We start from the raw sequence: 24623 nt of genomic DNA on the forward strand, positions 1-24623 counted from the left end.
AGTGTCTAAGCCCAGTGTTTGCCAAAGTCTTCCAGGAGACCTTACTCCTTCAGAGAAGTGTTTGTCAGACTTTCTATTTATATTCACCTTTGGATGAATCAGGCAAGGGGTAGAATGTTTTATCCCTGTAAGGAGGTTTTTTTTTTTAAATGTGAATTTTTAATGTAACCATTATTGCAGTGTTTGTAAGATTTGTGGTTGCCAAGCAGATAACCTGAAATCAGAAGCCTAGAGGAAGTGTAATATGAACAGTCACAGACTTGATGGTGAAAGCTCTTGGGAGGGCTTAATATCCACTGTCTGGTTAACCTCTTCTGATAGAATGTCAGCAAAGACATCTTAAGTCCTATAAACTCTTTAAGTGCTTTAAAATGTCAGGTATATGAATCATGAAGTTTTTCCTACAAGGACAGTTTGCATTGGTATGCCGATTTAGCATTAATTATGGAATATATCAGGAAAAGGTAGGGTAAAAATATGTAACTTGGTATTTGGAGTTTTCTGCTGTCTTTGTGAAGTGTACTAACACTCTTAAATAGTATTAGTACTCAAAATAGTGTTTCTAAGGATAATTCTTAAAGTGAATTGAGTTGGAAAGGGGTGTTGTACATTCCATTCCTTTTCGGTTGAGACTTTGCTGTAGTATTTTCTTCTTACTAATGGTGTCTAAAGTGCTACTTGTGATACAGATAAAAGCACTGCTCAGTTTTGTTATATTTTCAACCATGCTTAGGTTTACAGTTTTTATATTTTGTCCTTGATGTGTTTGTGATGACAATTAGGTGATTAAAATCATGGAGAGGTTCCCTACCAAGGGAAGGATCTATTACGCCACTCCTGGGTGGGCTGGTGTGGTGGATAGAAGCTTGTGCTGGGTGAGTCAGCCCTGTGCCACCTGGAAGAAGTGGTGAAAAATACTTGTGTTTATAGAGTTCGGTGAAGCTAGATAAAGCAGTATACATCTAAACACAGTTCTCTCTCTCTCTCTCTCTCTCTCTCTCTCTCTCTCTCACACACACACACACACACACACACACACACACACACACACCCCACCCCACCCCACCCCACCCCATGGGGCCACCAGTTGAATGTATAAGCTGTTCTTTAGCTCATTTCCTCCTTGAAGGTGCTTCTGTCTTCATGGTATCACTTTCCCTCCCCCTGCCACTCTCTACAGTTAAACTCTTTTGATGGAAATTTGTCAAAGAGTAATCCATTTTTCTTCTTTATTATTTCTATTATTTTTATTTATGTATTTTATTATAATAACATCATTTCTGTTATTTTAGTTCCTCTGTCTATAAGAATTTTAATTACTTACATAAACGAAAAAATGAGGGAACTTTAAAAGCTTGGATCTCAGTAAAGTTTTACTTTGGTACTTTGACTAATAGGTTCCCCTCTGGTTTATGTGTTTCAGTTTTTGGAGAAGTTTGTTTAGGTTGTGGCTGGTGTTTCACAATGGAAAAGTACAGTTGAGTTGTGCTTTAGCTTCTTTTGTTCTTTAATTTCTTTCTTTCTTTTCTTTCTTTTCTTTCTTTCTTTCTTTCTTTCTTTCTTTCTTTTCTTTCTTTCTTTCTTTCTTTCTTTCTTTCTTTCTTTCTTTCTTTCTTTCTTTTCTTTTCTTTTCTTTTCTTTTCTTTTCTTTTCTTTTTTTAAGATTTTATTTGTTTATTCATGAGAGACGCAGAGACACAGGCAGAGGGAGAAGCAGGCTCCCCGCGAGGAGCCCGATGAGGGACTCAGTCCCGGACCCCGGGATCACTCCCTGAGCTGAAGGCAGACACTCAACCACTGAGCCACCCAGGTGTCCCTTGTTCTTTAATTTCTAAAAATAAAAGAGTTCGTATATATTTGTGGGAACAAATTACTTTAAAAAAAAAAAATCAGTGAAAGCTTAACTCATTTTAGAAGAGAATAAGTCTTCAAATTGTTCTTAAAGATCCAAGGGAAAAGAATGCTTTAATCTTTGAGATCAAAAATAGTATTGTTTATCCCTTCAGTAGTCATCTCCAAACTTATTTTTAGATGCTCTTTTTTCCATCTCCTAGTGAAGTATATAGATCATTCTGTTAAGTTTGATTTGGAGGGTAAATAGGGAAGATTTTGGAGATTTTTTTTCCTATTATCTTGGAAATTTTTTCCTTTTAGAATATGAGCATGAATGATGGAATTTTTTTTAAAGATTTTATTTATTTATTCATGACAGACACACAGAGGCAGAGAACGCAGGCAGAGGGAGAAGCAGGCTCCCTATGGGGAGCCCGATGTGGGACTCAGTCCCATGACTCCGGGATAACGACCTGAGACAAAGGCAGATGCTCAACCACTAAACCACCCAGGTGCCTTGAATGATGGAATTTTTAGAGTAGTATTATAAAAGAACAATTGACATACAGTAAACTGCACATATTTCATAAATACATGGGTTTGTTTTCTCAAACACTGGTTCAGCTGTCTTATTAAATCTCTTACTATAACCATTGTCCTTCAGGAGAGATTATCCCTGTGAAGCTCTTTTGCCTGGGAAGTTGTTAGCTTGGCCACTTCCTTCATTTAGTTTCTGTCTTTCTGTACATGACTTCTTCATCCCAAGCCCTCACCTGAATATGATCTTCATTCCAGTTCTAGCCCTGCCATTTCTTTGCCTGCCCAGCATTCCCACCTCCAGCATGTATTGAAGGCTCTTGGGATACCTGGGTGGCTCCAGTGGTTGAGCGTCTGCCTTCGGCTCAGGGCATGGTCCCAGAGTCCCAGGATTGAGTCCCACATTGGGCACCCTGCATGGAGCTTGCTTCTCCATCCATTGCTAATGTCTCTGCCTCTATCTCTGCATCTCTCATGAATAAATAAATAAAATCTTTAAAAAAAAAAAGAAGGCTCTTGCCTAGACTGTGTTGATGATCTTCTTTTGGTTCTCTCCCTCTGCTCTCTTACACACTGCTGCCAGAAGGTTCTTTTTGAATTGCTTCCTTGATCGAGTTTACTCCCTCACTGACTGACTACCTGAACTAACTTCACGTTGTGGTCAGAACAGGACCTCTACAACATTAACCTAGTGCAACCAGCCTGTCTTACTGCCTGCTTCTGTTCACAGACTTGCTCGCTCCAGTCTAGCTCTTCTTAACTAAGGTCCCACTTGGGAGTTAAGGCTTGAGAACTTGAGGTACCTGGGTGACTTGATTGAGCAACGAACTCTTGATCTCAGCTCAGATCTTGATCCTGGGGGTCATGAGTTTGGCTCTTGTGTCCTTAAGAATGGAACTAATTATAGATCTTCTTGGGAGAATTTGAGGATGCAATCACTCAGATCATTTGTATATGGCTTACTTCTCTCCCAGATCCCCATTGAGAAGGCTGCTCCAATTAAACTGAGCTATTTCTTGGTCCTGGAACCCCTTTCTATGTCTTGGTTACATTTATTTCCTCTCCCATTCTATAACCAGTCCTGTCCCACTTCATATCATGGCCTCTTGGATGATGTTTTCCTTGGTCCCAGGTGAGAGAACCCTCTTCCCTCTCCCCCATACACACATGCTTTTATCCTACACTCACAAAGACTTGTGTGGAAGGCACGTGCACACACATACTGACTCAGCATCTTTCTGCATCTGTTGTTGCCTCTTCTACTTATGAAAATGTTATTAAGTATTTCCTATTTCCTTTATCAGAAGGGGAGGCAGACTTGATGCCTGGCCAGCATTTGTACCCCATTGCCCACCCTGAGACCATGTATGCTGTGAGAACTCTTAAAGTTTGATTAACTGCTGAAAAGCCCTGCTGACAAAAAAATAACTGCTTTGAGAGGTTCTAAGTTACAAGTCTTGCTTTATTACTGATTTTTCTCTTTACTATGTATCTGGAAGGCCCAAACAATCCCCTATACTTAACTACCATTTTCTCTGTCACCCTCTTAAACCTGTAACACTGCCCTAGCCACTTTGCCCAGCAGAGAACATTTGAGATAAAGATGGTTGCCAGTGAAGAGTGAGTTGTAAGAGGAATAAATTCAGTAAATGAAGTATTGTTCAGCTGCTCTTGAGCTCAGCATTTTTATTATAAATGAAGTTATTTTTATGTACTTAAAATATACAGTTAAATCCCAGCACAATGAAAATAAGCCCTAATAATTTAAAGTGACAGTTTTTGAAGAGAAAAGAGCTATCTAAAATGTCAAATATATTTTATATGAAACCGTTTTCAACTGTAATCATGGAGGAATTTTAGAAAATATTTAAAAAGCACAAAGAAGGAAAGGAAGTGAAACAGTATCACTGATAACTTTTTGATGAATATATGTCTAGTTTGTTGTATATATGTATTTTCCCCATGTCAGTAGGTATTCGGTTACTAAATTTTTTTGAAATGTCACTTGAGGATTCCATTTTTAGGGAAACCATAGTTTCTTTAACCAGTCTACTATTATTCATACACTTAAGTTTTTTTCAGCAAAAATACAACTGTTGTGAGCATCCTTAGGTATAACCTAGTATAGATGTGAAGTTCTAGAAGAGACATTGCTAGGTTGAAAGGAAAACTTACATACTTACCAGCCTTCGGGACACACAAATCCCACCAGAAAGGAAGCTTGACCCAGCTAATATAGTCTAAGTGTAAAGACTTATAAAATAAGCCTCTGTGTAGTTTTCAAATTGTGACTGCTCCTGATAAAAGAGAAACATTAAGAGAGTATAGTACAGGGTTTCTTTTTTTTTTTTTTTTTTTTAATTTTTTTTTTTTTTAAATTTTTTAATTTATTTATGATAGTCACAGAGAGAGAGAGAGAGAGAGGCAGAGACACAGGCAGAAGGAGAAGCAGGCTCCATGCACCGGGAGCCTGATGTGGGATTCGATCCCGGGTCTCCAGGATCGCGCCCTGGGCCAAAGGCAGGCGCCAAACCGCTGCGCCACCCAGGGATCCCAGTACAGGGTTTCAACTGGGAAATTTAATGTTTTTTCTCCTGGATCATTTGTGTATACTTTGTGATTTTGTTTCTAGTGGTGTTTTCATCTTTTCTTTCTTGAAACAAGAACTAATTTTTCCTAAGATGCTTAGGGTAAGTCTTTGCCCTGCACTAAATAAAATGAAAGGTGTTTTTTTTTTCTTCTTTTTTTTTGTTATTATAAACCCCTTCCACCTGTCACCAGTATTCTGTTGTAATTTCTCAAGATTTGAGGCAGTTCCTTCTCTCTAATCACCCACAGTTAGCTAGAGCATGACTTTTCCCACAGAGAAAGTTACATGAAGGCTGTGTACTACAGATTAGCAGCTGTTTGACAAAAAAGATTTGTCATTTGGCAAAACTATTGATTAAAATAATTTCTGGAGAAGACTTCTGAATTTTGGTTACTCTTTTTAAATATGAAAAGTACCTCAGTTTACATAATAGTTAAGCCATGGTCATATAATAAAGTCATAAAATTATATGTTGCTCTCTTCTAGTATTAATTTTAAGGACCCACAGTTTGCTGAAGACTACATTTTTAAAGCTGTAATGCTTCCAGGAGCAAGGTAACAATAATGCAGCTATAAAATATGAACTATCTAGTTTTATTTTGTATGAACAATGCATATCCCAATACACTAATTGTATTTTCAAATGGTCAGAAAACCAACACCAGTACTGAAACCTAGTGACTGGGAAAAGTCCAGCAATGGACGGCAGTGGAAGCCCCAACTTGGCTTTAATCGGGATCGGCGGCCTGTCCACTTGGATCAGGCTGCATTCAGGACTTTAGGGTGAGTGGTAGGTTGCTATCTTTTGTATATTTTGCTTTTTCTGAATCATTCATCAGCATTGTCAGTATTTATGCTACAAATACTTAGACCACTAAATGCAATTCTTTGGCAAATATTTTAATGACTTTGATACTCTTACGCTCTTCATTTAAAAAATTCACTTCTGTTTCTTTGGTTTGTGTGTTGCTTAAGAATTCTGTTATTTTCTCCTAAAAGGTTTTCCTATCTTACTGACAGATATTTCAAAGGAATAAAACATATATACAATATATGATCAGTACATGCAGGTAACTCTGATCCAAATTCCTACTTCTTGGAATTTATCTTGAAAAAATAATTTTAGAGAAGCATAAAGTTACATGCCCAAATCTAGAGTGCATTATATTAGTAATAGTCAAATTAAATAAGAATGGTTTAGTAAAATATGAGATGTCACCATGGTAAAGTACTCTATAGGGATACATACTATAATTATGAAGACTATGAAAAATATAGAGTAATGCAAGATATAGAGCAGTATGTATAGTGGTAGCCACAGCATGGGTCCTTGAGGGCAAAACTTGAAATACACACACACACAAAAAAAGGTAGGCTCACTCTTTATATGAAGTAATTAATACTTAAATAATTATCAGTTAAGAATTTTGGTATGACAAACTAACATGCTATCACCATTACCATTGGTACTGTTTTGAACTTTGTTAATTATAAATCTTGTAAGTTATTATCTTAATCATATTTAGTAGTAAAGAGACAACTAGCATTAATTTATATCAGTTTGGATGTGATGGATTTATCTATAAATTTTTTTCTGGTTGGTGGGGTCCTTTTACAGCCATGTTATGCCAAGAGGCTCAGGGGCTGGCATTTATGGCAATGCTGCACCACCACCTGCAACTTATCAAGGAAACTTATACAGGCCGCTGTTGAGAGGACAAGCCCAGATTCCAAAACTTATGTCAAGTAAGTTATTACAAGTTGATTATTTAACATGCTGAATTAAATATTAAATGGACTTAAAAACATAATAATTTAGAAGAACTATAAGCCTTTACTTCTCCATTCCTGGTTGTCTATTACTACCCCACCAAACCATGACAGCATGGCAGGGGAGACGCGACTATGGCAAGATGCTAAACATTTGTTAAATCTAAGGGTTATTTTACTAAGTTTCTAATTGTTTGAAATATTTCATGTAAATTAAATTAACAAAACAGAAGAGGCCACTCTGAGAATTCTTTTTAAACCAAGGTTGAAGTTGTCAGAGAAATACCAGATTAATGTGAAGATTGTTGGGAGGTATTTATGCTATGCACCTACTACTGTATTCATACTAATTAAGTTACAAACCCATTCTTTTTTATGGTGAAAAAATTTATATTAGATTTATAGCCAGCTGGACTCAGTTTAGATGATCCCAATCTGATCAAGATGTTGACCTTGACCACATCAGTGTCATAGAGCTGCTTCACAGCCTGTTTGATCTGGTGCTTATTGGCCTTGACATCCACAATGAACACAAGTGTGTTGTCTTCTGTTTTCTTCATTGCTGACTCAGTAGTCAGGGGGAACTTGATGATGGCATAGTGATCAAGCTTGTTTCTCCTGGGGCAGTCTTTCGAGGATATTTGGGTTGCCTTTGGAGATGCGGCATCTTGGGTTTTCGGAATGTAGGTGATGTAGGGATCTTCTTTTTTGGGGGGACTGCATGCCTTTCAGCACTGCTTTCTTAGCTTTCAAAGCCTGCTTTGGCTTTGGCTTTGGGAGGGGCAGGAGCTTCTTTCTTCACCTTCGGCACTATCTTCATAAAAGGGGACAAGCCCATTTTTTAACCTGAAGCCCACCCAGATTTTCCTGGTATAATACCCAGGAAGAAATGGGTTCTGAAGGTCTCGTTCTCTCTCAGAGCCCTCTGTTTTCAGTGTACTCTCTCCATGTCTCTGTCTCTGTCTCTCTCTGTGGCTTTGCTGTGTGGCTTAATGACATTGAGTGGAACATTGCTAAGACTCCATGAAAACTATGGAGTTCAGCTATTTTATCTTGTTTAGTGAAACACAGAAGGGGTACAGAATGGACCTTATGAGGATCTGCTTGGTACAGTAGTTTACTTAACTGCTCTTCCCCTGCCCCCAAGATTTAGAAAATAACATTTCTGAGTATTTCCATATGTATCATAATATATATCATATCAAGCCATGCCACATGCAACAGAAGAGTCTAATCACTTTGAAAGCACTCTCTGTGCCCTAACATTTTACTAGTATATGTAAAAGCATATTCATAGCTTATTTATAAAGCTGTCTGTTTATTGGTACATTCCTTAGCAGTTCCTTTTTTATGGGCTTTTTACCATGTAGTTCTATCCATAATGGTATCACAGCTTCCAAATAGGGAAAAAAAATTGAGATGCAGAATGCTAGAGCCACGTTTAACCTCTGTAGGTTAGCTTAGCTAGTATTTCTTTTCTTTTCTTTTCTTTTCTTTTTTAAAGATTTTATTTATTTATTCACGGTAGGCACAGCGAGAGGCAGAGACAGGCAGAGGGAGAAGCAGGCTCCCCACATGGAGCCCTATGTGGGACTCATCCCCAGACCTGGAATCACACCCTGGGCAGACATTCAACCGCTGAGCCACCCAAGCATCCCTTAGCTAGTATTTCTCAAGATGATGGTTATGAGGCATTTAAGAGATTGTTGGATTGCCTAAAGTTTGAGAAATTTGGAAAGAGGTTTGAGTAGTAAGGGTGAAAACATGTGTTCTCCATTATGTAGCTTCCTTCCATTTCATGTTTCTTAAGGTCTAATCACTGGGTTTATCACCCCAGATAGCTACTTTACTTAAAACATTTTAACGCGCACCCCCCACCCCCCCGCCCCCCGGCCCGGGCAGCCCAGGTGGCTCAGCAGTTTAGCGCTGCCTTCAGCCCAGGGAGTGATCCTGGAGACCTGGGGTCGAGTCCCATAACGGGCACCCTGCATGGAGCCTGCTTCTCCCTCTGCCTATGTCTCTGCCTCTTTCTCTCTGTGTGTCTCTCATGAATAAATAAGTAAAATCTTAAAAAAAAAAAAATCATCCTTTTTCCCCCCACTTAAATTGATTTATTTTAAATATAAAATTATATCAAAAGTATATGACATGAGTTTGATGTGCTTATTGTATTTTTTCAAATATATGTAAATACATAACTGAAGATAAAAGGCTTGGTCACAGTCCCCAGAAACCGATCTTATGTACTCCCATGGTATGCATACCACACTTTGGGAAATGTTGCTTAGATCTTGTGGGAAATCATAGACCCATGTGACGATCTGTAAAAACCATGGACTGCTGTCACAGAAAATCACTCGGTGTGGCATTCATATAAATCTGAGTGCTTCATTCTTAGGCCCTTTCCATCCTGTAGGATCCATTTCCAGCACTAAGTAAGAAGGAAGTCAGGAAGTTCTTTTATTTATCAAGGTCATGCCAGTGGTAAAAAAATTTCCTATCTTTCCAGGCCTGCAATTTTATAATTCTTAGTTTGTCTTCATTATAATAGTTAACTCTTATCAGCATCTGTGCATTTTATTTCAAATTGTGGTGTCACCTCTCCTTTTTTATTATCTTGAATACTCATTTGCCATTGTTACAACTCTTACGAGGAACTTTAATTAGAATCTTTTCCAGGTAGAGTCTCTATTTTAATTATGTCATTAAAAAAAAAAACAGGAAATTGGGGCACCTAGGTGGCTCAGTTGTTGAGCGTCTACCTTCCGTTCAGGTCGTGATCCTGGGGTCCTGGGATGGATCCCCATATCAGGCTCCTTGCTCGGCAGGGAGCCTGCTTCTCCTTCTGCCTACTGTACCTCCTGGTGTGTGTATGTGCGCGTTCTCTCTCTCTCTCTCTCTCTCTCTCTCTCAAGTAAATAAATGAAATAAAAAAAATAAATAATAGGAAATATGTTTTGTAAAGTAGGGATTGACATAGAGCAAGAAATAAATGGCCCTCTGCATGGTGATGGGTAAAAACATTGAGCCACCTGAGGACTCTTGCTAGGACACTATATTTAACATCTTTTCAAAGGGGATGGGGATGGTAGAAATGAAAAGTTAATGGGGAAAAAAATCAGCAAAAATGTGCTGTTTAAATTGAGCCTACAGAGGGGAATTTGGGGCTGAGAAAAAAATGAGTTTGAAGTACATCACAAAAAGTTACTTGGTTTTGAGCCTAGAATAACTGGTACAAATTCTGAGAGCATAAGTGGAAACTGATTACGAGGGTGGGAAGACTGACTTTTTCCTCCATATTTTTAGTGACATTTTAAATGGATTTTAACCGTAATACATGTTAATTAAATAAATTGTGGCAGATAATAAAGCCTAAATATGTGTAATCCCAATGTCCTGCAACAAAGCAGTAGTCTCTTTCTTTATATTCTTGTATGTAATTTTTGAAAATTAGATTATTATACATGTGTTTTTACATATACTTTTTATTAAAAAGTAATATACAATAAATTTTGAGTCATGAGTATACAATTCGATTAATTTTTATGAAATGAACACACACATGTAACCACTACTCTGATTAGGAAGTAGAAAGTAACAAGTTCCCAGAATCCCCCCCGCCCCCATTATGTCCTTTCCCAAGTGCCATTCCAACCCATTAAAGGTAATTACTTTCCTGACTTCAGTGTCGTGGATTTGTTTCATATGTTTGTTTAATGGATTCTTACACAGTTGACCCTTTTGAAAATTTGCCCTCTTTTGTTTGATATTCTGTTTCTGAGATTTATCCATACATTGCTGAAGCAGTAGTTTGTTTATTTGCACACTTCTGCTTCATCGGTGACTGTCATCATTTCTCTCTCTGGGGTACTATTTGGATTGGTTCCCAGTTTGGGGCTTCTGAGTAGTACAGCAGTGAAATTCATGTGTCTTTCGGTGCACATAAGTAAACATCTCTGATGGGTATGTACCAGTAGTAGAATTGCAAGGCTAGGGTCATGTGCATGTTCATTTTTCATGAATAGAAGTGCCAGACGTGTTTCTCAAATTACATTCTGTTTATACCAATATACATGCCTTTAGCAGTGCAGGGAAGGTCCAGTTGCTCCACATTGTCACCAACCCTTGGTATTGTCAGTCTTTTCACTTTTAGCCATTCTGCTGGATGAGTAGCGGCTCCCAGTGACATTTAATTAGCATCTTCTTGATGCTTTAATTGAGGTTTTTTGATGTTTATTGGCCCTTGAACATTTTTTTGTGATGTGCCTGAAACCTTGTGTCCATTTTCCTGCTGGGTTGTCTTTCTTCTTTTGCTTTTTTAGGGGTTCTTTTATATTTTGGCTATGAGATGATGATGATGATAATTATTATTATTATTATTGAAATTACCTTTTTCCTTTCCTTTTTCTTCTTGATGGTTTATATTTTCACTTTAATTGGCATGTAAGGAACAGAGGTTTATGCCCACATTTGGGGACTGGGTGAAGAGCATGTGGGAATTCTTTATGCTTCTTTTAGAGCTTTTCTGTAAGTTTTGAAACCATCACAATAAAAAATTGAGGTAAAAAATATTCATTGATATTTGATAGGTGTTGATGTTTTTAAGTAATCTTTTAAATGTCATTTTCTTGTTGCTTGTATTAGAAATACATTTTCACATATTGGTTTTTATCTAACAACCTTACTAAATTCATTTATTCTGCAACTTTGTGTGTTCTTCTGGATTTTTTGCCTACAGAATCATGTCCTCTGCAAATGGTGACAGTTTTGTTTATTGACTTTCTAAGCCTAATGCCTTTCGTCTTTTTTTTAAAAATTAAAAAAAAATTTTTTGCTTTATTGCACTAATCAGGACCTCTAGTATAATTGGATAGAAAGGGTGATGGTGGACATCCTTGTTTCATTTCTAGTCTTAAGGGGGAAATGTAGTTTTTTATTTTTTTTCTTTTAGATAAGTACTGAGGAACTTTCCTTCTGTTTCTTGTTTCTAGTGGGTATTGAATTTTATCAAATGCTTTTCCTCTGTTTAGATGGTGGTAATGTTTTGTTTTTCTTTCCTACTGTTATGTGGTTAAACCAACCTGGCATTACTGGAATAAGCCTCATTCAATGTGATAATAGCATTCCTTTTTATATGTAACTACTTTCTGTGTGTCAGTATATTGTGGAGTATTTTTCATCTGTATACTATGAGAGATTAGCTTATAACTTTTGTACATTCTGGAAAGTTAGAAAGTTATGGGCTTTTTTTTTTTTTCTTCCTACATTTCTTTAGTAGAAAGTTAGAAAGTTATGGGCTTTTTTTTTTTTTTCCTACATTTCTTTTGTTCCTAGGGGTTACAATAAGATCATTGTCATGTCTTAATCCCATAGAATTCAGTGGTAAAGCCATATAGCCATATGGGCCTTGCAGTTTCTTCATGAGAAGATTTTAAATTATAGATTCAAATTAAGTAGATATAGGTTATTCTGGTGTTTTTGTTACTTCTTGTGTTGGCTTTGGTAATTTCCCCTTATTTTTGTAGGAATTTGTCCATTTATTCGAAAATTTCAAATTCATTGCCAGAATTCTCTTAATATTGTGATATATTCTTAGTGTCTTTTTAATAACTGTAAAACTTTAAAAACTAATTTGTTGTGTTGGTAATGTATACAGTATTGCTGCTTTTTCTCGATTATTGTAGCCAGGGCCCATTTAATTTTATTTTATTACCATTTTTTAATACATATTTTTTAAAAGTAATCTCTACCCCTAATTTAGAGGGCTCAAAGCCCCAAGATCAAGAATCAAGCTATACTGACTGAGCCAGCTAGGCATCCGTTAACTTTATTACTTGAGGTGTTTGGTTTTTTTTTTTTTTTTTTTCCCCTTTTTTTCACTGAACTAACAGCTTTATTGTTTGTTTTGTCACCTTACATTTTTTGGTTTTTGATTTCTCCTTTTGTCTTCATTATTCTCTTCTAGTTTCTTTGGGATTAAATTGCCATCCTTTTAATAATTTTTTTGAGGTGGAGACTTAGGTAATTTATTTTAAGTCTTACCTAATATATGCACTTGAGTGCTAACAATTTCTCTCCGATCATTTTAGTTTTATTTATATTTCATTTTACATCATATATTATCATTCACTTTGTAATATTTTTGAATTCCATTTTGTTTTAGAAGTATATTGCTTAATTTTTTAAGCATATATGCTTTTCTTAATCCTTTAAAATAGATTTCTTTCTTAATTTAACTGAGGCTAAATTCCTACAAATTGTATACTTTTGGTGAATATCACCATATAAAATACAGGAATTTACACTTCTGATAGCAGATGAGAATTTCTAAATCTCAACTCCGACCAATACCCACTATTATCATTTTTTAGAAGTTCTTGCTAATTTGATAAGAGTGAATAACATATCTTTGTTTTAAGGTATAATTTTTAAAACTGCTGCTTCAATCATATTTTTTACTAACCTGTTTTTCCTTAATAAATTCCCTGTTCTGGGCAGCCTGGGTGGCTCAGCGGTTTAGTGCCGCCGTCTTCAGCCCGGGATGTGATCCTGGGGGCTTGGGATTGAGTCCCACATCAGGCTCCCTGCATGGACCCTGCTTCTCCCTCTGCCTGTGTCTCTCTGTGTGTCTCTTACTAATAAAATCTTTTTTAAAAATTAATAAAACTTTCTAAATAGAAAAGTGCACAGTTACATCTCCTTTCTAAAACCACAACTCTATTGGTTACAGAAGACTCAGTGGTGGTTCTCATTAGGGATAATAAAGGTCTGAACTGATCTGTGGCAAAGGGATTCAAAGTGGAGAAGATTGGAAAGGGGCATCTGAAGGACTGGATAATTGAATATGTATGTGAAGGAGAGAAGATGAGGCTCAGGTGTGCACTGTGGACAACTGGGTGACTAATGAGAATTTGGAAACCCAGAATGGCAAAGGAATCTGGAAGAATATGCTGAGACTGATTTTGTGCCTGAAGACCTTGCAGTCATCTGCCGGCAGTTATTAATATGGGTCTGATTCTTGCTCAACAGAGAAGAGAGGGTTAGAGAGTGAAAATTGGTAATCCTCTGAGCACAAGCCAGAACTGTAAAAGTTCAAGAAGGATTTGGATAAGTTAATCACTTTTACTTGCCCTTGGCTATAAGAGAACCTAGAAAAGCTTGGGGTTGTCAAGGTAGACTTCCTCAAAGGCAGACATGTCATTTCCTCAAAGGAAGTCAAGTTATTCTGGGATACCTTTCTAGGTGTGTTGAATAAATAATTGGTCTAATCTAGAATGATCACTGTAGGATATGTTAAGCCCAGACAAATGCTGCCTACTATCAGGAAAGGAAATCCCATATTCTGTGATGTTTGCTTCAGTAGTCTTTATACATAGTTCATCATATGATTTGTTTTTGTTTTCTTTAATTTACCATTATCACTTTTCTAGCATATTTATTTCATGGTCTGTTATAACCTCTAGATTTCATATTTATGCAGACAGAACTAATTGCTGCTGACCTGTCAACCAGTTTATTCAGCTGTCCATCTCTTTCTCTATCCTAATTTTTATTTGATCCTTTATGGTTTTTTTTTGAATACTAAATCTTTTAGGGTAGGTTTTTTTTTGTTTGTTTGTTTGTTTGTTTGTTTGTTTTTAAGATTTTATACATTTGGAGCAGCCCGGGTGGCTCAGCGGGTTATTGCCACCTTCAGCCCAGGGCCTGATCCTGGGGACCTGGGATCGAGTCCCACGTCGGGCTCCCTGCATGGGGCCTGCTTCTCCCTCAGCCTGTGTCTCTGCCTCTCTGTGTGTGTGTGTCTCATGAATGAATAAATAAAGTCTTTTTTAAAAAAAAGATTTTATACATTTATTTGAGAGAGAGAGCACACATAGAGGAATAGTTAGAGGGAGAAGTAGACTCCCTGCTGAGCAGAGAGCCCTATGAGGGGCTCGATCCCAGGAGCTGAGATCATGACCTGAGCTACCCAGGCATCCCATCTTTTTAAAAAGAACAGTTAGGGGCACCTGGGTGACTCAGTGGTTGGGTGTCTTCCTTTGGCTCCGGTCGGGATCCTGGGGTCCTGGGATTGAGTGCTGCATCAGGCTCCCGGAGGGGAGCTGCTTTTCCCTCTGCCTATGTCTCTGCCTCTCTGTGTCTTTCATGAATAAATAAAAGCTTTTAAAAAATAAATAAGATAAAAAGAACGGTGATTTGGGGGCACCTGGCTGGCTCAGTCGGGAAAGCATGCAGCTCTTCATCTCGGGATTGTGAATTCAAGCCCCCCATTGGATATACAGATTACTTTAAAACAAATGAACAAACAGACAAAAACACTGATTTCAGATGTTTTAACCAAGATTTTTTTATTTTCTCCTCATGAATCTGTGTGTGTCAAGATGGTAACCAAAATGCATGTGTTAATAATAAGTACATTTGTTTTTCCTTCCTGTGTAAATTAGATGCATGGAATAATGTTAATTCTATACTTTTGGAATATTGAAAGTAGTTTTTAAATCCCCAATCCTGCCTTCTTGAAACCTTAAGCTTCTGAGCCTCCTGGTTACGGTAGGGTTCTCTTCTGATCATCTGGAAATAACCTGGAGAGTCACCTCCACCAACAGCTACTACTCCAACAGTTCACAAGGTCAAGTAAACCTTGGAGTAGTATAGCATAGAGTAGTTAAGAGAACATAGCTCCTGGATTTCACTCTGCTGCTTAAGTGCCCTGTAACCTCAGGCAGGTTTTTGTCAGCTTTCCAATTTCATACCGGCTCACATAATATCCATAATAAAGGAGTTTAAGTTATTAAGCCCTGGAAATGGTGCCTAGCACAGTAGGAAAGCATTAAATAAATGTTAAAAGATCAGCTTTCTTTTTTATAGAATCTTGAACTGTGAAATTTGGTCAGAAATAGTTGTAGTGAAATTGAGATCTAAGCCATTTAATTTTTCTGAATGTTTTAGAAAAATCAGAAAATGTTTTAGAAAAATAGATATTTTCTTCATAGCTATTTTCTTCATGTGGTACAAAATAACACTCAAGATGGGCTATTTGGTCAAACTGTCTACTGTAGTAGGTGTTTCTCACTGTTGGTTTTTGATTTGTCTTTGTCAGTTTTTGCCTGATGAATATTTGTCCAGGTACTGATAACTTGTTGGAGTCAAGTGCAGCCTTGAGTACTCCGTGTGAATAAAGCATTTCATTTCTGCAACCCAGAGAACCCAATATGTCACTTCTCTTCATTTCATTTAGTAAACTTGTCAATTAGCCACATTGGAAAGTGATTTTTGATTAGTGCAATCAGTAAACATGGAATCTTTCCTGTGATTGCCATGCTGATTAGATAAATTGTCACTTGAAGAGCTGTTGGTGAAGCCTTGGTTTATATGGCCTTAGAGCTTTAGAAAACCGATAAGTTTTTAAAGACCAAAGGAAAAAATTAACTGTCATTTTTTTTCTCTCTCACTGGTACCTTTCTGAAGTGCAATTCACTACCTCGGAGTTTTTTTTCTCCCTCTCAATGGATCTTCTGTTAGAGCCATACAAATGAATGATAATAAGTTTGTTTTACCTTCTACTTCATTACTTATCAGCCAGGAAATATTTCTGCTTTATGAATACTTAAGGGTTATATATATTTCTCAGAGCCACATGAAGAGATTTGTTTAAAGTAGCCTTGAAGGTTTTATTTGATCCTTTTTATTTTTCTTTTATGGGTTGAAAGCAGGAGATACTTTAGTAATTGTATGACAGAGTTCTTACGTCATAGGAAATTTGCTTAAGTTTTAACAAAAAACTATAGTTTTTTGCATGTGCTAAGTTTATGTGAAAGCAGTTGTTCTGGAAGTGAGAAATAGTAAAAGTGAAATAGAATAGGAAGTATATGGCATACTAAAAATGATGGAAATAGGAACTTTGCCATTCATCTAGGCACTTACAGGTATATAGACTATTGAGAAGGATTCCTTCTCTCCAAAGAAAGTATTTGTACTTAAAGAACTCTACATTCCAGTTCCACTTAGAAATATTGTTGTGCTTAATATAACATGTAGCATATTTACTCTATCGAATATGTATTCCTGATGATGGTAACTTTCCTCCATTTGTACTGACTGTTTCTAGGAGAAAATATACAAGATTTTTTTCTGTCTTTATGTTTTATGAACCATTAGGATGAGCATTTCTGAAGGTTTTTTTTGATGTCAGTGTACCTTGTTATTAATCTTTGCTCGATTTTAAGGATTTTATTTATTTGAGAGTGAGCACGAGCAAGTGTGGGTGGCAAAGGGAGAAGCAGACTCCTCACTGAGCAGGGAGCCCGATGTAGGGCTCCATCCCAGGACCCTGGGATTATGACCTGAGCTGAAAGCAGCCACTTAACCAAATGAGCCATCCAGGTGCCTAATACTTCATTCAGTTTTAAATTTATCAGGGACCTGTGTGGAAGCTTCTCTAAGTACCATGAAGAGTTTGAATTCTGTGATAATATCATATAAAAAGAGCCACCATGAAACCAGAATCATGTAATTGAGTCTTCATGGTAAAAAGGATGACTACAGTGATTCTGGGACATGTGAAATACAGAGCTAGACAGGGTTCCAAGCGAAATCCATTGACTTTTGTTATATTAGCTAATTTTGAGTATGTAAGACACTAAAATAAAATACACTTCTGCTAACATTTTAACCAGTTCTCACAGAACTAACTTGTGTACAGTATCTTAATAGACCAGTGGACTTCCAAGTTTAATTAACAAAGTAATGATCAGAAAAAGTGGCCGGGAGCTTGATTTTACTTTCAGCAGATTGCTTTCTCATAAATGGTGATATGTTGAAAATCATATGTGTTGAGGCAAGTGTGTCTCATGTTTTTCCCTAGGAATAAACCACACAGATGATGATTACTGTTTTTGTAGGAATTTCTAGTTTTACCTCTCATGATTTCCTACAGACCTCCGAGGTCCGTAATAAGGATTAAGAAGCTATTCTGGGCCTGTTTGCTGTGGGTTGTGTGGTCATAAGCCTTGTGCATTCCCATTCAGGTTTGGAATATTTAATGACCACCATGAAAACTCCTCAGCAGTGTTCCTCAGTTTGACTACTATTAGTCTAGCTTTTAAGAATAGGTGCCACCTTTCCATTCAGAATGCATTTCTACATGAAAGTAATGGGGGTGAAGGCTTCCTGCTCTTTTCCAAGAGAAGCATCTATCGTGGGTTTGGCTGCTGGACACTTCATGCTGGCTGAGGGACAGTGGGCTATGGTTGTTCCCCCACTCCTGCCCTGGCCAAGGGTCATTGTCTTTTTATAAAACTGTCTTTAGGTGGCATTTGTCAGCCTTGTCAAGGTGGGAGGAACCCAGAACAGCAGTAGTGAGTTGTTGACACTGGAATCATGTGAACAGCTGGATCCTCTGCTTGTTCCATATTCTCCTTTGTGGGGTTTTCTTTTAAATTTTTTTTTTTTTAATTTTTATTTATTTATGATAGTCACAGAGAGAGAGAGAGAGAGGCAGAGACACAGGCAGAGAGAGAAACAGGCTCCATGCACCGGGAGCCCGACGTGGGATTCGATCCGGGGCCTCCAGGATCGCGCCCTGGGCCAAAGGCAGGCGCCAAACCGCTGCGCCACCCAGGGATCCAGGGCAGCCCTGGTGCCACAGCGGTTTAGCGCCGCCTGCAGCCTAGGGTGTGATCCTGGAGACCCTGGATCCAGTCCCATGTCAGGCTCTCTGCATGGTGCCTACTTCTCCCTCTGCCTCTCTCTCTCTCTCTGTCTCTATGAATAAATAAATAATCTTTAAAAAAAATAAACACAATTCCACTTTTCTTCCCCATCCCCCCTTTTATTTATTTATTTTAAGTGAGCCCAGATTGCATTTTTTTGGTTCCTAGCCAGAGATAAGCTTTCATTTCTTCTTCCTTTAAGAAAGTAATTTTGAAAAGCATGTTTCTAGTTTGTGTTTCCATTAAAATGTGAGCCTGAATACATTATGGTAAGCCTTGTTGTCCTTGGGTCTCGGGAGTCTGGAGGAGGTTACTGTCCTCACACAGTGAACTCATTAGACAACTCCTGGAACCAACTGTTTTAATTAGGTCACACATGGACCCTGCTGAAGGGTGGCCAAGGTGACTGCAAGCCTGGAGACTAGCGGAGTGGCAGTTGGTAACACGACCTGCTGAGCTGCTGAACGCCCGCCTGACCGGTGTTTGGGGCTGCTCCTTTCAACTCATTTCACGTGCGGGAGTAGCAGCCATTTAATTGTTTCTTGTAGTCAGATGTTGCCAGTTCAGCTTTCTGTTAGGGGAGGAGGTCTGACTCTCAGAAAACAGTAGAAAAGTGGGTGGTCCCTTTATTTGCATCTTTGTGGCATGTGTTGGAGAGATGTGTACACCCCATTTTGTTATATAGCTAGGTAAGCCAGGGTTCCTTCCAGTTTTTGTGCTTAGGAGGACATTCTCAGGATTTCTGTTAAAGATACTATTCACTCTGTTTGTATTTATGGAAAAAAACCTGAAATCCCTTTCTTCTGCACCGTGTTTATAAAAAAGTGTAAAATAGATACCTTTACATACTTACGCACACATACATAGGCAGTGAGAGAAATGTGCAAGTTTAATGACTAAGACTCCTAAAACTATGTTTCATTATCAAAGAAAAAATAATAATAAATTTACTGACCCTTTTGATTTTGTGTCTTTTTACATTTGCAGTTTCTGTAATTATGCTAACCAGTTACTTGGTTTGTATTCTGTCTCAGACTTTTTTTTCCAAAAATTTATAATTATAAAAATATATGGGTAAGTCGAATACTGATTACCTCTTAATTGGATTGTGGAGTGTTTTTGGTGTTGAATTGTATCAGTTCTTTATGTATTTTGGATACTAACCCTCTATCAGGTAAGTCATTTGCAAAGATCTTGTCCCATTCTGTAGGTTTTCTTTTAGTTTTGATTGTTTCCTTCACTCTGCAGAAACTTTCTATTTTGATGTGGTCCTAATTTATTTTTGCTTTTGTTTCCCTTTCCTCGGGAGAACTATCTAGAAAAAAGTTATTTCCTATGTCAAATTACTGCCCATGCCTCTTCTAGGATTTTTATAGTTACGATTACTTCTTAAAATCTGTTAACCTTTCTCTTTATTTTCCAGATATGAGGCCCCAGGATTCCTGGCGGGGTCCTCCTCCCCTTTTCCAGCAGCAAAGGTTTGACAGGTAATATTAAAGCAAACATGACTTCTAAATATTTTTGCACATTTACATTTGAGGTTTGAGCTTTCTCTCCATGGTTTGAAATGTACTTTCTTCCCTCTAAGCAGTTTCTGTTGTGCTTGTCCTTTAGGAAAATAGAGGCCTAACACACTGAATTAAAAGACTCCTATTTATATACTTTCCCACTTTCCTTGGTCCTTGGCCTTTATTTTATTGAATGTTTTAAGGTACCCTGAAAAATGCAGCAGAGAGAGCTTAAAATTGTATTAGGTTTTGGTCAGGCTAAACAAATTTCTTTTTAGAAGACTTGTGCAGCTTAATGAGGCATAACTAATGGTGTTCCACTTTTATCATTTCTGTGCGAACACCACAGCATTAGTACAGACCAACCATTGATTCTTGCTACAAACCTCTTGAAGTCCTAATCAGCTTCTTTGGTACAACTTTTTCAGGGCTGACAAGCCTATTGTAGGGCAGTGTCACTGTAGGTCAGTAGTTATTAGTTGCCACTGAAAACAGTTTCTTTAACTACTTAAGACTGAGCTGAATTAAACGCAGAAGGGACTCAGAAGAGGATTATGGGATCTGCAGTCTAATAAGTACTGGGGACTAGGAAGAGTGTGACATGGTTTAATAACGAGGGATGTTTGACTTGTGTTCTTCCATTGATAAGTTGTATGCTCCTAAGTCAGGTGGTCTCTACATGACAAGACAGCTAGGCATGTTATGAATAATTATATTAACATCTATAGAATAATTTTTTACAGGGCAACTTTCAGTTCTTTCGTTTTATGCTGTTTGCCAGCATCAGTAAATGCTGAAACCCAATTAACTCATAGTAAGGCTTCCCTCTTTGCCTTCGCGATTCTGATCTGTTTTGTTCCCCCTGCCTTTTTTACCATTTTAACAATCTGATCTTTTCACATTTGAAGTGAATAAAAGTGTTATGAACAGAGTTATAAACGTTGCTCCCCTTTTAAGAATACTTTGTGAGATCCCAAACTTAATTTCATGATTTTCTTCAAGAAGATAAAAGAAATCATGTTACTCAATTGTTTATTAATAGTATCAACTGCTTAGTGCAGACTGCTTTTTAAATTTAAGATGACTGATACAATGCCTGTATTTGTTTTGTACTCAGTATAAGTGCTCTGAGCACACCACGTGCACTGCTTCCACATCCTTAGGATAGGAACATTTTCAAACAAATTAAGAAAGGAGTAAGGGGTAAATTTTTCTTAAATTACAAATTATCACATTGGAACTAATCTCATTTTCAATAACTGTCTTTCTGCATCAAGTTTGTTGAGTTTGATTTTCAGTTTCCCTACTTTTTTGCTTGCTTTTTTCCTGTATTGTTAATAATCACTCACATTCCAGTCTGCCTACAAAGTGTCAGCCCTGTGGGCAAACATGCCTTTAGAAACATGACTTCATTTATCCTCCTAGCAACCCTCAGAAGTAGATGTTGTTTTTACTGATGAGGAAACTTAGGCACACAGCAGTCTGGCAGTTTGCATACAGTAATCTTTTGTACCATTTTTTATTAAGCTTTCCCTTGAACAAACTTCACTCATCAGAACACTTACCTGAGCATAATATTAGAGCAAAGCTGTAGGGAATTAGAGGAAGTAAAGGTTCTCCTTCCACTTCGGAGGCACTTTCTACATTCCCAGCGGCTTTCCTTCCCTCTACATACTAAGATATTTCCTATGATCATCACCGTTATCTTGATTTCCATCGGGTTTTTGTTCTTCTGCCCTTGCCAAGTACTTGTACTATTCCTGACTGCCTCTGTGAACTCAGCAGGTTAGGGACAAGGTTTGTGAGGCATTCATTTTTGGTTTAATTTTAGTCAGAAAGTTGAAATCATACCTTAAAACCAAAGTTAAATGTGAGCCTAAGAGAATTCTTAGACTGTGGTCATTTAAGAAACATACCATTTATTCATAAATAAAACAAAGTTTGAATCCAGCCATCCTAAACTTGTTCATTAGCCTCTTAACAGATACACAGACTGAGAAGTGCACCTAACCATTCTGACTGCACAAGGTGTAGAGGAGAAAATACAAACTGGTAGTCACTTTGACTTTGCTAAGATGTCACTAGTAAGTAGTAGAATTCTTACTGGGGCCAGTTTACTGATCCTTATTATTAGTTCAGTACTTAGTCTGCTGCTGTGTTTGGTTGAGAACCCTACTAGAAAAGAAAATGTTGAGTGTACTTTTTTTCCCCCTGAAATACACTGTTTCCTACTTTGAGATATTATCTGTAATCCATATGTTCATTTCACTTAAAAATACAACAGGGCGGGATCCCTGGGTGGCGCAGCGGTTTGGCGCCTGCCTTTGGCCCAGGGCGCGATCCTGGAGACCCGGGATCGAATCCCACATCGGGCTCCCAGTGCATGGAGCCTGCTTCTTCCTCCGCCTGTGTCTCTGCCTCTCTCTCTCTGTCTGTGACTATCATAAATTAAAAAAAAAAAAAAAAAAAAAAAACATAGGTTTAAAAAAAAAAAAAAATACAACAGGGCTCCTGGGTGGCTCAGTAGGTTAAGCATCTGACTCGATTTCGGCTCAGGTCATGATCTTAGTTGGCACTGAGCCTGGGTAGGACTCCGAGCTCAGCAGAGAGTCTGCTTGGGATTTCTCTCTCCCTTTCTCTCTACCCCTATCCACCACCCCCCATGCTCTATTTTTCTCTTTTAAATAAATAAAATATTTTTTAAAAAAATAATAAAACAGACACACCTGTCCTTACCTTCCCACACAGAGACAAGCCACTGTGAACTGAGTAAATGGTAAACAGCATTTGAGTACTGCCCTGTTTTCCATATAATTCTTGCCAGTGGGAGCTTGCTTCTCTTTCTGGCCTTATCCAAGGTGGCCATTTAGTTTTTAACTTAGTGCCATAAAGCTTAGTTAGTCATGGAACATCTTTAAGAACTGCCATATATATAAAGTTAAAATATCCAAATTGGTAGTAGTTACTTCACAATGCCCACTACTTTCTAAAACAGAACTTTAGAAACTTAAGAATGTTGTTGCCGTAGACAAAAACCAAAAAACAGACATAAGTATAGAGGACAAACTGCTGATTACCAGAAGGGAGGCAGGTGGAGGATGGGTGAAAGAAGTGATGGGGATTAAGGCACTCACTTGTCACGATGAGCACCAAGTGATGTATGGAATTGTTGAATCTCACTATATTGTACACCTAAAACTAATATAACACCGTGTGTTAACTATACTGGAATTAAAATTAAAAAAAAAAAAAAAAAAACAATGTTGACAATAGTGTAAAAAAACATATGCGTGTATAGTTGCCTCAATAGGTAAGCTACTAATTTCAAGAAGTTAAAATGTGTCAACCTCAGTACTTCATACCTGGTTTAAAGTATATTTTTGAAGACAAATTGTAACTATTTGCAAATTAATAGTATAGAAATATGGTGAACTTGTGGAAAAGATGGTACTCTGCCAGTAAAAAGCAAAAGGGGATAGTACTTGTCCCTATTAGCATTTTTTCTATTTAATTTCAATTAAATTGTTTTTATAGGGATCCCTGGGTGGCGCAGCAGTTTGGTGCCTGCCTTTGGCCCAGGGCGCGATCCTGGAGACCCGGGATCGAATCCCACCTTGGGCTCCCGGTGCATGGAGCCTGCTTCTCCCTCTGCCTGTGTCTCTGCCTCTCTCTGTGTGTGTGTGTGTGACTATCATAAATAAATTTTAAAAAAAATTTAAAAAAATGTTTTTATAAAAATTATCTTAGTTAAAAACATTTTTAAGTATTTCTAACAAAAAGAGGACTTTGTGTTTTTAAATTGTGGCTTTGTTTCTAACCTATTTTTAGAATATAAAATAATGTAAAATTGCATTTATAATATATATCGTCCATACCAGCAGATTTTCCATAAGCTCAGTTGAGTGAGTTTGATCATCGCAGAATTGAAAATAAAAATTGATTACAGTTAACACAATATGAATTGCATTTTTGGCGTATGAGTTTTCCATTAACGGTCCAGTTTTGATGAGCCTCTTTGGTTACAGTACAAAACATTAACCCCTCACTTGTGCAGAGACCGGAAGAGAACATTCCTATTTCTCTGCGTAACTGGTTTTGTTAAAGAGATGAGACACTCTTGCTAAAATAAAGGGGCAAGCTCCAAATGAAGGCTAGGGGAGTGGGAGGGTAGAGAGGATGGATTCAGGTTTGAATAGCTATGAGAAGAATGCATTACCCAATGAGCCCAACATCAAGCTGTTCCCCACAATACCTGGGAAATGAAATTCATACACCTGTGTTGTTATAGTTAATACTATTCAGTGCTTTAGCAATTTTAAAGTTCTATGATTTCTCCTAAAATCTGTAATGGCCCCCAAAGCATCTAGTATTAAAATATATCAGAAAAGTTTGCTTGTATTTATTCTTTATAGTGACTATTCTATAAAATAGAAGATGAGGAAAATGCCTTGAGAAAATTGTGTATTGAATGGTGATTGCCTTTAGAAGGTATATCTTGGCTACATTGTTTATGTGACAGTTTTACATTATGATTTAATACATCATACCTGTTGCTTTGTATCTGCAAAGTTAAAATAGGCACTTGAAGACAATTAAAACATTTCTTTTGACTAGTAATCCAGGCTGGCAAACTGGGTTATAATAGCTGTTGAATCTGTGTTCCCATGTAAACTG

General features: G+C 37.5%; 1 protein-coding gene across 1 annotated transcript in view; it reads left to right on the forward strand.

The window, feature by feature from the left end:
- Nucleotides 1-24623, forward strand: part of XRN2 (5'-3' exoribonuclease 2) — an 85143-nt gene that overhangs the window by 57271 nt on the left and 3249 nt on the right. Inside the window, exons 25-28 of the mRNA XM_026002327.2 lie at nucleotides 5447-5515; nucleotides 5612-5743; nucleotides 6579-6706; nucleotides 19865-19928. Of these exons, the coding sequence (XP_025858112.1) occupies nucleotides 5447-5515; nucleotides 5612-5743; nucleotides 6579-6706; nucleotides 19865-19928 (393 nt within the window). The remainder of the gene's footprint in view (nucleotides 1-5446; nucleotides 5516-5611; nucleotides 5744-6578; nucleotides 6707-19864; nucleotides 19929-24623) is intronic.

The sequence above is a fragment of the Vulpes vulpes genome, chromosome 14 (assembly GCF_048418805.1).
Source record: "Vulpes vulpes isolate BD-2025 chromosome 14, VulVul3, whole genome shotgun sequence".
In the NCBI taxonomy this organism is placed as follows: domain Eukaryota; kingdom Metazoa; phylum Chordata; class Mammalia; order Carnivora; family Canidae; genus Vulpes; species Vulpes vulpes.